This window comes from Pyrus communis, chromosome 6 (assembly GCF_963583255.1).
Source record: "Pyrus communis chromosome 6, drPyrComm1.1, whole genome shotgun sequence".
Taxonomy (NCBI): domain Eukaryota; kingdom Viridiplantae; phylum Streptophyta; class Magnoliopsida; order Rosales; family Rosaceae; genus Pyrus; species Pyrus communis.
Genome location: NC_084808.1, coordinates 10077582 through 10092689, shown reverse-complemented (window position 1 = coordinate 10092689; position 15108 = coordinate 10077582). Strand labels below are relative to the sequence as shown.

Sequence of the window (15108 nt, the reverse complement as noted above, 5' to 3'; positions counted from 1 at the left end):
AAGCTGAAGATGCTGATCTTTGCTAAAGTTGGGGGTCGTTTATGTTAACATATGACATTTCCCTCGGCTGCGATGCCCATCGAGCAAGCTGGGAAGTCTACCACCCTCATTTCACTGCTTGGTAACTTGGCTACCTCCAAGGTTACTTGGTGCCTCTGCTCCCTCCTAAGCCGAGGACACCCCTTTGGTTCTTCAGAGAAAGAATGTAAGGAAAGGACGCGTGAATTTCAAGAGAAGTCCATCCCCGAAACCCTTAGTACCGGTACCTTCATCGACTGGTAGGAAACTTACATTCAGGACCTCTTCCACATACCGGTGGAGGATGCGGTCAAAAAGGTTTTCGACGACTGCCCAAAGAAAGCCCTTGCCCCTCAATCCAAAGAGACAAACCAAGGTATATGTCTATGACCACCCTCTTTCATTGTTAGACACTTTTAGACTTTGTTCAAAATATTGACTTGATTCCCCTTTTTTAGGCGACCGAGCGCCAAAGCAAGCAAACGTGGTAACCTAGGCCATGGTTAAGAAGAAGTTGGCCTCCTTTCCTAAGATTGCTTTGCGACCCAATTGACCAAATGGTCTCGCCCGAAGGCCGAGACGGCAGGTGAAATTCCTTGGCTCACAAAATGCGTCAAGCAATTGGCGAAGAAGGGTGAGAGATTCATCTTATCTCCAACCAGACCACCGAAGCGACAACCCCCGATGCCTTGCCTTCTGTTCCTGTCGTCCAGGCCTTGACGGAAGTGCAGCCTGAGGATCGAGCTCGATGCTCTCCTCTCGAGTACTTCTGGGACAGCTAGACCCTCAACCACTTCGGTTGAACCTGCTGTAACTACTATCAAGGCCAATGCCTTTATCAAACTACAAGAGCTCATTTCTCTATCAGCTTCACAAGCTCTAAAGCGCAAAGGCCTCGACTCCGTAGGAGAGTGTCTGAACATCCTTGCATCCGAAGGTCAACTGAGCAACGAATTCATTGTTCACTTGTTGTCGGTCTTAGAGAGAAGTCGAGAATATTTTACTATTTTTGAGAGGGCTTTTCGAGCAGAAGATGACTTGAAGGCTGCAATGGTTGTTCAAGAAGCACTTCGATCGGAGCTTGAGGTAATAAAACCCAGAAGAAACGATTGGTCGAACTCAACCATCAAATTGTGGAACTTCAACGTCGGAGATTGGTCGTTGCTTTTAACCTCGAGAAGAATTTCAAGTCGAACACGGCTAAATTGACAGAGTTTGCAGCTGGCACGAGGCGGATCAAACAAATGAAACGTGATAAGAGGACGCGACAGGCCGAGGTTACAATGGGTGAAGTAAGATGGCTAGAATTAAAAACCACTCTAGAGGCCTTCCTTCATTCGACACCTTAGAACTTTGTATATCTGTAGGCTACTTTAATTTCTTTAATTTCTTATCACTTGTATCATTTTCAAAGTTAATGAAAAGCCTTTATTCCTTCATTTCCCAAGTGATTGGATAGTATTTCTTTAAAAATTTCTCGTTGATTGGCAACTTATAAATTAAACCAGTCCGATCTTTGAGGTGGTATGCTCCCTTATTGAGAACTTTTTGAACGACGAATGGTACTTCCCAATTCGGCGACCATTTATCGAACCTAAGGACTTTAATCCCCACAGGCAATACAATTTACCAAACCATCTCTCCCATTCCAAATGTTTTTCGTCTAACTCGTTGATTATAGGCTCACTTGGCAATCTTCTTCTGTGCCACCAATAAATTATAAACATCAAGTTGAATTTCTTCCATGTCTTCTAACTCTTGTCTCATGGCCTGACTGTACTCGGCACTGAACAAACTAATTTGTTCAATCACTCACAACAAGTTTATACTTAGCTCGACTGGTAACATTGCGTCGTGTCCGTAGATTAACGCGTACGGGGTTGTCCTTGTTGCCGAGAGGAACGAAATTCGATATACCCATAAAACCTCGTTTAACTTTAAATGTCACATACCAGGCTTTTCTTTTATCATTTTTCAAGAATGCCGATCAACACTTTATTGCTTGTTTTGGCCTGTCCATTCACTAATGGGTAATACAGTGTGGACTGTTCGAGCCGAATTTTTAAACTTTCCATGTACTCTTTGAACCTATCGGACATAAAGATTATACCATTGTCTGTTATAATTGTTTCTGGTACGCCGAATCTAGTCATGATGTTTTCTTTTACAAAATTGCAAACTTCCTTGGATGTCAATTCGGCGTATGATTTTGCTTCGACCCACTTAGTAAAGTAATTAGTTGCCACAAGTATCCATGCATGTTTTGCTGCTCCAAAAGATGGTGTAATTTTTCAGATTACGTTTATGGCCCATCTTCTGAACAGCCAAGGTTTGGTGATCGATTGAAGTAGTTCGGCCGGAACTCTTTGTATAGAGCCATAAATTTGACATTGTACTCATCTTTGTGCGTACTCGATACAATCTTTCAAAATACTTGGCCATAAATATCTGTGTCGACGAAGCAACCATCGCATCTTGCGTCCAAATTGATGGGCTTTGCAGATTCTTTCATGTACTTCTACAATTGCTTGGGCGACCTCCTGCGGGCCAAGGCATAGTAACAATAAATCATCCTCACCTTTGCGATACAACTCATTTTGGTATGTTACATAATTCATGGCATGAACCTTTGTTTTACGGTCATGTTTACCGTTGGGATTGTCAAGATACCCTATAATTGACTTTCTTCAGTCATTTGATATTGCCTCGACTGCGCAAACCTCTATAGGGTCATTCCATTCTAACAACGAAAGTACGGACATGACTTGTGTACGGATCATGTAATCGCATTGGAGAACTTGTTGATTAACCAAGGCCGAGTGTGCTCGTCGTGGCACAGGTATTTCTCGGCCTACTTTGCACCCCAGGAGTTGTGTTTCGGAGGTTATTTGAGCTAATTTGTCTGCGTCAGTGTTTCGAACTCGTGAAATATATTTGAAGGTAACACCATTTAAAGACTCAACCAAATAGCTAGCAATGTGATAGGGCACCAAAGTGCAACTCATGCAATGAAAAGTCCCACTAAGTTGGTTAATCACAAGTTCGGAATCACCGAGAATAAGGACACGAATTGCCCGCAAATCGTGTAGGACACCAAGGCCGATGACAAGGGCTTTGTATTCAGCCTGATTATTTGTATCGAAATCGAGCTTAAGAGAAAAGTACCAACGACTGTGATTTGGGGATTGAATAACAATCCCAACACCAGCCGAGACCGAAGTACTAAAGTCATCAAAGTACATCGTCCAGTAATTATCACGTGTTTCCACCATGTCGATTTCAACGTCATTGCCCCCAAAATTGTATGGTAAGGGATGTTGGGCCAAGAAATTGGCCAACGCTTGACCTTTGACAGCTTTCTGGGGCACATATTGTAAACTAAATTCAAACAGTGCCATTGTCTATTTTTCAATTTGACCATTTACTATCGGTTGAGTGAGCATGTAACGAATGACATCAGTCTGGGCAATGACCTGAGTGATCGACAGGAGCATGTAATGCCTGAGTTTTGATGCAGCAAAAAATAAGGCTAGGCAAAGCTTCTTGACAGCAGAATAATTAATCTCCGGTGGGTTGAGATTTCGGCTAAGATAAAAAAATAGCCTATTCTCGCCCCTTATCATTGTTTTGTGCAAGAAGGCATCCGATGAATTCTTCGGCCGCTAAGATGTACAGTTTGAAAGGTTTGCCATGTCGTGGTAGGACCAGAATGGGTGAAGTCGTGAGGGAGACCTTGATCTGGGTAAACGCCTCTTGGTGTTCTGCATTTGAAGATGTCAAAATCCTTAAGTTTCAAGAGCATAGAGAAGGCTTTCATTTTTCCCGTGCAAATTGGCAATAAATCGACGGAGAAAGTTAATCTTGCCGAGCAACGACTGTAGTTGTTTCTTAGTCATCGGTGGTGGAACATTGATGATTGCTTGAGCCTTATTTTCATCTACCTCGATACCATGATGATGTACAAGGAATCCTAAAAAATTGCCAACTGATACGCCGAAAGCACATTTGGCGGTATTCATTTTAAGGTTGTGTTGGCGCATACGTAAGAAATGCCTGACGGAGATCATCCAAATGTGTCTGCCTACATTGTGATTTGATTACCACATCGTTAATGTAGACTTCGACGGTAGTACCAATCAAATCATGGAAAATAGTATTCATGGCTCGTTAGTATGTGGCATCGGCATTCTTGAGGCAGAATGGCATGATGACCCTTCCGTATGTGTCGAGTACCCCTGGGCAACGAAAAAGAGTCTTATGAACATCAGTCTCAGCAATGAAAATCTGGTTATAACCCGCATGTCCATCCATAAAGGATAAGATCTCGTGGTTTGCTGTCGCATCGATTAACAAATCTGAAATTGGCATTGGATATTCATCTTTAGGAGTTGCCAGGTTCAAATTTCTAAAATCAATGCAGATACGCAAGGCACAATTGTTCTTTAAAATTGGGACGATGTTTGCCAACCATTCGACGTATCGAGCTGTCTGAATAAACCCAGCCTTTAAAAGTCGAATGAGTTCGTCTTTAATGCCGAGTTGTACTTCGGTTGAGAAATGTCGAGGTGGTTGGCGGAATGGTTTACACCCAGGTTTAATATATAATTCATGTTCGACTAGTGTTCGATCTAAACCTAACTCCAAGCAAAACAATCCTTAAATTCTCTAAGCAAATTACAAAGCTCAGTTTTTACATGTTGAGGTAACAAAGCACTAACAAACAAAGATCATGGGTCTTCGGTCGTTCCAACATTTATTTCCTCTAAAGGATCTTTGACTTAAGGTTGACTATCCTCGAGCCCGGCTGGTGCAGCCTGAACTTTGTCTAGTGAGAGTACTGGGCCATTGTCTCATTCGACCAAAAATTTGACTAAATTTATGGCCGAATTTGGTTGCTTGGAAATAGCATACCAATGGGTCATCAGTCGTTCCATGGTAAATGAAACCGCAGCCTGGCATCTGTCCTGGCTGTCTTCAAACATCAGTGTCTGCGATCAGATCGGCCAACCTAAGTTTTGTCGAATCCTAATAGACAGTCTCGGCACTTACCTCGTTTACTTTTTGTACCGAAATTTGAGTCGACCATCCTTCATTGTTCAAACCCTGTAGGGTAATATAGCCAACATGGTCATCGTAATACCGTGTCTGAATCATATTGGCTTCGAACGGCTGATTGTCGACTGGATGAACCATAACTGATTTGACATTCTAAAAGATAAAAACCTAATATAATGAAGAGGGAATGCAATTTGTTTAATGTATCCAATCCCGACCGAGCAATGCATTATACTCAGTCTTAAAGTCGATGACAAAGAATGTGGTTATGTGATTGCGACCTGCAACACTTACCTCCAAAGGAAGCACTCATTTGGTATAGGACTTATCACCGACGAAGCTGCTCATGGTTATTCCTGATGGAATGAGTTCGTCATTAGATCGTCGTAGTGTCTTCATGACAAATACAGGCATGATATTGATCGTAGCCCCATAATCGACGAAGATTTTGGAGATTGGATAACCTTCAATATAAGCCGTGACATACAACGGCTTCAAATGTTGAAGATTAACCGAAGAAGAGTAGGGAAACAATACGGCTAGAGCTGCTTTAAGTTTGTCATTTTTACTGGCTTGCCCATCTTCCTCGATGGCAATGAAATCAACTTGTGTTGCTTCCTCGACAACCACATCCCCATCCAAGAAATTTGGTTGGTTGAAATTTAGCAGGTAAGATATGGACCATGCTAATTTCCATATTTTTTAGGACAGAAGGGCCCATCGGGTCTTGGTCGTCGTCCTCTGGGTTATCAAGTGTGGTATCATGCTTTGGAGTATTCTCGACCTGATCATCTTTCACCTCATCAGATACCTGTTCTCATGGTATATCAACTGAACCTATTTTATGTTGGCTGTCGTCCTTAAGCTTGTTCATTGTTAAGGTTTGATTTTGTCCCTGTAGTGATTTACGGGCCCGTTCTTCATAGGCGATTTGGGCGTCCCTTGTGTTTAAATAGGCATCCAAACACACCACACGCTCTTCTCATCGGTCGTAAGGCAGAAGAGAGATACGGCTAAAAAGACTTCGAAATGATGTCGTAAATACTGAAGGTCTTCGAGAGAAAAAATGAGCTCGGTAGTGTCTATGTCTATGTATGGGTTGACCTTGAAGATGAGGACCCGAGCTTCTCCTATATGTTGGAACCTGGCCTTCATTGCTGGATTAGTGGTTTTCTGGATAATCTATTCAGCGTTAAGGTAGGTTAGGGCCAGGTTGAGGGCTCCTTGACACGTTTTGGGTAGTTCGTACATGTCATTGGTACAATGTTTCTTGTGAAATTCTCGCATGTACTCTAGGGACTCTCTGAGAAATTGAGGGTGTAGATTCTGTCGAACTCTTACTAACGACTTTTGTGGGGGTAGTGAGGGAAGCATGTTTTCGGCTTCTTTTTTGAAATGCTCGAACCGGGCTTTCATCTTCCCAAGCCGATGGAAGAGTTTGATGCGCTTCTCGGATTCTTCAATGGTGGTCTCAAAGTCACAATCAGTTACCTTTTTCCCTTGAAGTAATTCAATCATGATTGTCAGGGGTTGTCTGTAGTCTCCACTTCTTGCAGCTTCTTTCGGCTGCTATTTGGCAGTCGAAGTAGCCTGTGTTGCCTGTAGTTGAGCCATGTAGTCTATCTGTTAATGTCGACGTTTCTGAGATTTAGATAATGCAGTATACATACCGGTAAGAGAATTGTAACTATACCAACTTTGGTTTCGTGGCTTAAGTGGCTTGAAGGTTTTTTTGTTTGCTGATGAACTCGAGCTGCTGGAGTTATATGAGTAATAATCCTTGTTATAAAACAGCGTATCGAAATCGAGACGTCGTTTGCTGAAGTTGGACTGCCGGTTCGTATTTGAAGGCTGAGCCTATCAAACACCTTATGGTGCTAGCCTGCGCCGAGTACTTTTGGAAGTGTTGCTGTGACCATGGATAGTTGCCATGGTGTTGGGACTTGAGTTGGTTTTTCCTTTGGTTCGGTTAGGACGACTAGTGTGTTGCAATGGCTGCACAAAATCATCAGTCCATCAGTTTCTTCTGCACTAGAGTCTGATATAATTTCGACTATGGCCAGTCCCGACAACTCTGTAAGTGGTTCGTTTGAAAATAGATCAAGCTTGAGTCGCGGTCGAGAATTCTACTTTGGGACATATTGTATTAGAACCAACTCAGCTTTCCTCTTCCCTTTGTTCTTAGGCAAATGAGTATCTACCATGCCAACTGTCGCTGAAGGGAAGGCATTAACATCGATAGTCATCTATTTTTCAGGAAATTTTAGCTTGCCCTTATCAATCCAGCTTTGAATAGCATCACAAAACACGATGCAGTTGTTTGTGGTATGCTTATTCGAGTTATGGTATTTACAATACGTTTTGCCTTTCAGCTTTTCGGCCTTTGGAATGTTATGTCCTAGCTGAAGTTTAATGATCTTTGCCAGTAACAACTGGTTGAAAATTGCATCGGCCTTGGTGATATCAAAGGTGTAAAATTTTGATGTTTTCATTGTCTATTCAGAAGCCAAGCGGGTTTTGGTCTCCTTGGAATTAATTTGAGCCAAAGCCTTGCATACATACGGTTTATCTATCACTATCTCGGCCGCGTCCACATTGGCGTATCGGGACTCCTCGCCTTCGGCCGATGCATAGCTAACCGTGGGATTTTTGTAAATCGTTGCCCAGGATGGGGATTTCGAGATCTTTTCTTCTCAGAGAAAATAATCTTATTGCTCGACGTGCTAGGCTAGTTCGTACATATCTCGAAAGTTTACCCCCAAGAATTTCTTTTTATATTCCACATCCAGTCCGTTCAAATCGATTCTGACGAATTCAACTTCAGGGAGAGGTACTCAGCACCAATTTCTGAACTTTAGGGAGAGGTACTCAACACCAATTTCTGGCCAACTTGAACCTCGTTAAGTATTCCATTGGCGACTCATCTTATGTTTAAGCTATCATAGCCAGTGATGAAACTGACATTTCCATCCCGGCCGATAGAATTGTTCATGGAATTTCTCAACAAGTTCCTCCCAACTTTGGATGGAATTAGGCAGGAGGTTGATGTACCAAGTGAATGCCAAACCTATTAGCGAGAAGTTGAATAATTGTAATTTATGGAAGTCGCTATTAACATCTTTGCATTGTGCAGTGAATTGAGCCATATGTTCTAACGAAGACATAGACGATTCGCCAGCAAAAAGGCTGAAGTCTGGGATTTTGAAACCTTTAGGATATTTGAACTTCTTTACATAAGCTGGGTATGGATGGATGAACTTTGGTAACTTTGGCCCTTTTTTTAAGGCCGAATCGATCATTCTTTGGACCTCAATCACATTGACGGATGCCGTTTCCTCTCTCTAATTAGACCCGTCTGATCTGTTACTTGATCCTCCTCTTTTTTCCAAATCTATCATTTTGAGCCAAGCAGATCCTGTTGCACCTTGTAGCGTTGATACCAAATTACCTTTAGGTGGAAGTTGCCAGGAACGATTGGTAGGTCCGCCATCGTAAACTTTACTAACCAACACTTCAAGCATTTTGTTATGTGCCTCACCATTACTGTGTATTACTTCAAGTATGCCCCTTACTTCTCGACTGCAAATCTGAGATTGCTCTTCGAGTCTTCCCAAAAGAAAAGATCTAGTCGGTGGATCAGAACCTTCACCACCATCTTCATCGCAATCTTCGATTATTCCTTCGACAAAAATTGCTTTTGTCTATCTGGTGGTGTTCTCTACATCACGAGCATGTCCGCCGAGACTAACTTCATTTTTTCTGCATGTCACACTCGTTGCTTCGGGTGTGATGGCCGTAAGAGGATTCTGTGCTTGTGACAGGCCATCATGATCTGGGTTTTGGACCATAGGTGGAAGGTTAGTCGCTGATTTACCCATCCCTATTTTCTATTTTACTGACCGTGTCTCAATGGTCATGAACTTTGTAGCTTTAGTAATGGGTCCCACCGAGCGTCCAAAATGTTGACCCTAAAAACTAGGAAGCCTACGTGGCACACAGGCCAAGTAACTAATGAGCTAACTACGTCATTCGGTTGATGCGGGCGTGCTAACTCGTCGACCGAGGAGTAAAATGTGTTGATGTTGCGTTGAGTACGCTGCTGACTTCTTGATCTTGCTACTGCGGCCGAGGAAGGAACACGTCTCGGCCTTCGGGTTATAGAGCCTGAAGACAAGGCTGTTAGTCTTGCGAAGTTCACAGATCGTTAGTGTCGGGTTCGGTTACATTGACTATATTCGTAAGAGTATAAGCACGCCGAACCAGTACCTAACTATATGGACATAAGTACTCAAAAGAGATGTATGTCTTGATGGTGAATGTGGTTTGGCCATCAGAATGCTGAATAACAAATCATAAAATAAAATCGGCGTTCAATGTGTCGAGCCCAGTAATCTGTAACACCCCACTTCACCGAGAAGGCTAATGAGATGACCTCCACCAATAAGGATTCGAAAATCCTTCTCGACCAAGACTTGGATAGGTAATTAGTTGGTCTTGAACCGGTATCCAAACTAAAGGTGCTTCATGGTCGGCTAATTCTACGGCAACAATGCTATTTATCCAAATAAAGAGGTTCACCGGTTGTCTTCACAGTGCTGTTTATCCAAACTGAAGATGTGTTGGCGAAAAAGGAAAACAAAAATCTCAAGGTTGTTAAGAGATTTCGCATAGAATGAGGGTTTACACAGGGCAGTTTGTGTGTTGAATTAGAGGGGCTTAGAATGATGCACCTCCATCTTATTTATAACAACCAACCTTGTCATGGCCAAACCAGAACTATACTTGGGTTAGGATTCCTCATCCTAATCTAAAATGATCTCGGCCAATCCTTCCTCCATTAGGACTTTGAACGAACCTCTTTATCTGACCACATTCAATTCTCAAACCTCAGCATCCTCATTCCATTGAGACTCTGTATATTACTAGGATTCGACTCATTCGCTCCTACCCAAATTAATCCTTCTTGTAATAGGACTCGGTAGACCTGACTGGGCGGCTTATGACCACTGGACGACCCATAGTATTTTTGGAAGAGCTTTGGACTGAACATAAACCTAAGCTCGGCCCAATAATATTATTTTGGGCCCAACCAGTATCATTGAAGAAAAATTGGGAAATGAGCTATATTTGGTTGCCAGTGAAAGTTTCATTTCATGATTTCATCAATGGTTATTTGCCTTGATCTGCATATTCATCTTTAACATTCATTGCTTACTGGAAAAGCACCAATAATGTTTCTAAAAGCTAATGTAATGTTTTGAAATTGTTAGATATAAAAATTGTCTACATTATGAGACATTTATAACAATTTGATATCGAACTCATCATTTACGAGAGTCAAACATAATATTTCTTACAAGTAAAGATGATTACCGGTAGACTACAGTACTAAGCGCAAGTCCACATGGATATTTATCTTCACTTGATCCTCTTTTGACTTATTGACTCGAATGATCATAAATAAACAAGTTGTTAAAAAACAGAATTCTTTTTTTGAGATTCACTTCCCTTGGTTAATATCCTTACCCTCGGTCTACCAAGTAAATACTTACTCACTTCCACATTAAGGAAAACCGTTAAAAAGGCATTACAAATACAACTTAATGAAGAATTCAGCCTCAAAAGAGATCTTGAGAACTAGAAGTAAAAAAAATACATTAAGGCATGACCATTCGTAAAGCAATGAGTAAAAGCATTTTGTTGAAAATCGAACTCATTAGGAATCACAAGATTACAATGATATATATGATTGCCAAATCTCGTGTTACATAGAGATCATATAGCAACAAAACTTGCAAACATGGTACGATGACCATGAATCTAACCACATCACTTGATCACTACCATACACCAAAATATCAAGTGACAAGTGTAGTGAGTCTAGCAAATCAACAATTCTAGCTTTTTACATATATATGTAAAAGAAAGAAGCACATCAAGATAAAAACTAGAATGAAAGAATTCTATGAAGAGAATCCAAAACCATAACTCCTACTAAAAATCTGGTAATCATTAAAGAAAGTCCAACTATGGACTCGTTTTGATGTGCTTTTAAAATGACTGAAAGAACTTTTAGAGAAAATATTTTTAGGTTCCAAAAGCACTTTAAGTGCTTTGTACAAGAAGCACCAGCTATATGCTTCTCCTATGAAGCACTTTAAGTGCTTTTCCAGAATTTACTAACATTTTTACTAAGGATTGTTTTTAAAAATATTTTCACCAAAAGCATTTTTAGTTATTTTAAAAGTACATCCAAACGAGCTATATAACAGTGTCGCCCTACCACATCCTTGATCCTCCCAACTTCCCATAAAGAGTAGGAGTGAGTTTAAAAAATTGAAAACCGAAAAAAACAAAGCCAAACACCGAACCGAAGCCGAAAATAAAATTGAACCAAATTGAAATAAGTTGGTTCGGTTTCAGTTTTGGTGGTTCAAAAACCATACCGAACCAAACCAAATCGGTTTATATTTAATTATTTAATATATATTAATTATATAAATTTGTAACAAATACTCAAAATCTAGAGGGCAGGTATTTCGAACCCCTGACCTCCAAGTTGAGAGTGTTTGCTTCAGCCAACTTGACAACAAGCTTTGTGTTGCTATAAGATTTCTAAACATAAAACCCTAGTCGTCCCATTTACTCCCATTTCATCTCCTGTTTCAACTGACTTCTCAACCTCTCTCTCCCATAGTTGAATTCTTGCACCTCCATGCTGTGCTTTCTTAGTTTCTTCCTCTCTTCCTCCAAATCAAACTCTCTCTCTTCCTCTTCTCCGGTTCTCCTCGTGAATTTCTTCTTCCAAATTATGATTTCCCCTCACCCTTTTCGAATCGGAACCCCCTCCAAATCGGAAGATTCTAATCCGGATTCTCCATTCTTTCTAAGTCTCGACCCACGACTTCCTTTGCAAGGTTACTCCCATGGTATTTTCTCTCATGTTCTACAGATTTTCTTTTCAATTTCATGGGTTCTATCATGTTTAGTCAGATAAGCAAAAAAATTCTAGATTGATATTAGACATCGAAGCTAAGTTGGCATCTACTGCTGTAGTTGTAGTTGATGCGACTGCTGTTGTGAAGGCAATAGATATAGCTACCTATGTTGCATCAAATGCTGCATTACAAGCAAAATTGATGGCTAAAGAAGCCTTGGTTTCATATAAAGATGGGAATGCAAGCCAAAGTATAAGAATGACTGCTCCTGTGCCCATTTTAAGGGGGGAAGATGGAACAAATAGTTCAAATTTGATCCTTGTTGCTATTAGGGAGGCTGTTAGAAAGAGAGTTGAAGTTGCATCCTGTGCAGACTTGTGGTGGTGGATTAATGTTAGGATGATTATATGTTTCGTTTTAAAAAAGAAAAAAAAAAAACTGAAACCAAATCAAAATCGAACCGAAAAAAGTGAAACGAACCAAACTGACTGAAATTTCGGTTCGATTTTGGTTTTAGCAAAAGACTGAACCATTTTGAACCGAACCCAACCCTAAAAGAGAGTCCTAGTACCGTATTGACTAGAGCCCTAGTGTCATACCTAAACCAATAGTTTCATATTGGCTAAACTCCTAATGTAGTACTGGCTAAACCAATTGTACCGATTAAACCAAACTCAGCGCAATTCGACTACTTTGACGGCTCCAAACGCATGTCGAACGTAACAACTGGAGCCAAATTCATGTGTTTTCTATGCGCGTGAGCCAAATAAGGTCATTATCAACCCTCAAGCAGATTTGTTGATTTCATTACTTTCCTCTATCAGTCCCGTAACGACTGCGTTTTCTTAAAATTCACATTCCCCAAATACCTCTTCCCTCCCGACTCCACACCCAAATTGCTCGATCACTAGATCTCCCCTCTCTCTGATCAGATCCAAACTCCGGAGACCAAAACAATGTCGCACTCCGAACGCGACACCGTCCCCCTCCACCCCTCCTCCCAATCCGACATCGACGAGATCGAAAACCTAATCAACGCCAGCGTTCAATCGGGCCCCACCACCGTCCTCCCCGCCAAACCCCCCAGTCCTCCCCGCGCCTCCATTCCGGTTTCATCATCCCCTTTCATCCCATCAAACCTCCCGCCCCCAGCCCCCTCCTCCGCCACGAAGCAGAAACCTTCCTCCGTCCCAGCCCCACCTCCCATTCCCTCCGCAACCAACGGCCCCAGAATCTCCCCCTCCGGGTTCGGCTCCCCGCCCAACACCCTAACCGAGCCCGTTTGGGACACCGTGAAGCGCGACTTGTCGAGAATCGTGAGCAATTTGAAGCTTGTGGTGTTCCCCAACCCGTATCGTGAGGACCCGGGAAAGGCCTTGAGGGATTGGGATCTCTGGGGACCTTTCTTCTTCATTGTGTTCTTGGGTCTCACTCTTTCCTGGTCTGCATCTGTTAAAAAGGTCAATTGCCCCTTTTTTTCATTTTTATTTTATGTATATATGTGTTTGTGTGTGTGTGTGTGTATGGGTTTTCTGAAGATTATGGTTTGTGGGTTTTTCTCATTTGATTTCAATTGGAATTGTTTGTGAACAGTCTGAGGTTTTTGCTGTTGCTTTTGCTGTGCTTGCTGCTGGTGCTGTGATTCTGACGCTGAATGTACTCCTACTGGTAATTACCCACTCTCTCGCGTTCTACTTGTATCGATTTGTTCACGTTGGGTTTTTGAAACCAAGAATTGCGTGTGAATGGGAGATCTATATAACTAAGTGGCCCTTCTTATTTTGTGTGAATGCTCGATCTTATATCAACACTGCTGTACCCTCAAATTTATTATGATGTCAATTATCATGAGTATCGTAGTAGCTAAAAGTAAATGAAGGGCGAGAGTGAGCTCGGATTGAGTGTATGGAAAACTGATGCATCACTTGGTGAACAATTAGTAGTGATCTATCTACATCTACATCCTAGAGTATTGCAAGAAGTATAGCACGTTACAAGTCTTCTTTATTGTATGTGTTGTATATAGACAGATAAGAGTAATTTTCTTGTGTAGTGTGAGATGCAGCTGTTAGATTGTGAATCATACGGTTTATCAGGGTGAAATATGCACAAACGCCAGAATTTGCGCTTGATTCACTTTCTTAAGATATAGCAAGCTAGGGTAAGAGATGTTCCTTCAACAAAATGAGTAGTTGAGAAAAGTTTTTTTTCTTGTCAGGGTGGACACATAATATTCTTCCAGAGCCTTAGTCTCCTCGGTTATTGCCTATTTCCTCTGGACGTTGGAGCTCTGATATGTATGGTGAAGGACAATGTGATATTGAAGGTGGTTGTGGTAAGCGTAACACTGGCTTGGAGTTCGTGGGCTGCGTATCCTTTCATGAGTTCAGCAGTAAACCCCAGGAGAAAAGCCCTTGCACTTTACCCTGTTTTCCTATTGTACGTATCTGTCGGTTTCCTCATTATCGCCATTGATTGACACATCAAAACTAAGCAATGCTGTTAAATAGGACTTTTTGGGGTGCTTCATTTTCTCACTTGTTGCTTGGAGTTTTGGTGCTCTGTCTGCCCATATCATATCTGTTGTATCAAACTTGTTACATGATATTAATTCTATCACGTCTTCATACTTTTCATTACTCCTGTGATCCGATGAGTTCATTCTGTCATTGTGATATATTTTAGAAATTAGCAGCATCATCTTTAAGCTGTTACTTTTTGAAATAAATTGCTATTTGAAAACGTTAGTGTTGGTTACGACAATCGTCGCTGACCTTGTCACTGCGGTTCATTTTCGTCCCTGAATCTATTTTTGTTTTCTGTGGTTCTCAAACTCACTCACGTTTGGCGTTTTTGGTCCTTTCAGTGAACTCCATTTGTTTTTCTATTCAACTGGGTGTAAATTTGAAAATTCAATTCACAACCTTAAAAACTAAATAACATAATAACATAAAAATTGAAATAAAATTTGGAGGGCGTGTCCCGATCCACCCTATTGTGTTAGTTTGAGAAGGCCATGCTAGAATTTTTGTTTTCGTTTTCTTTTTCGTTTTAACAAACTTATTCGATGCATAAAAGTAGGTCCTGTGAAATTCAC

General features: G+C 41.3%; 2 protein-coding genes across 2 annotated transcripts; one reads left to right on the top strand and one right to left on the bottom strand.

The window, feature by feature from the left end:
- Positions 1–2705: 2705 nt before the first annotated feature.
- Positions 2706–3416, bottom strand: LOC137736010 (uncharacterized). The gene has a single exon (XM_068475359.1). It carries the CDS (start codon positions 3414–3416, stop codon positions 2706–2708), a length of 711 nt encoding a protein of 236 aa, XP_068331460.1.
- A 9415-nt stretch (positions 3417–12831) lies between these two features.
- LOC137737380 (protein YIP4b-like) lies at positions 12832–14647 on the top strand. Its single transcript, XM_068476833.1, has 3 exons — positions 12832–13471; positions 13605–13679; positions 14230–14647. The coding sequence occupies exons 1-3, from the start codon at positions 12968–12970 to the stop codon at positions 14488–14490; spliced, it is 840 nt and encodes a 279-aa protein (XP_068332934.1). The 5' UTR covers positions 12832–12967; the 3' UTR covers positions 14491–14647.
- The last annotated feature ends 461 nt before the right edge of the window (positions 14648–15108 follow it).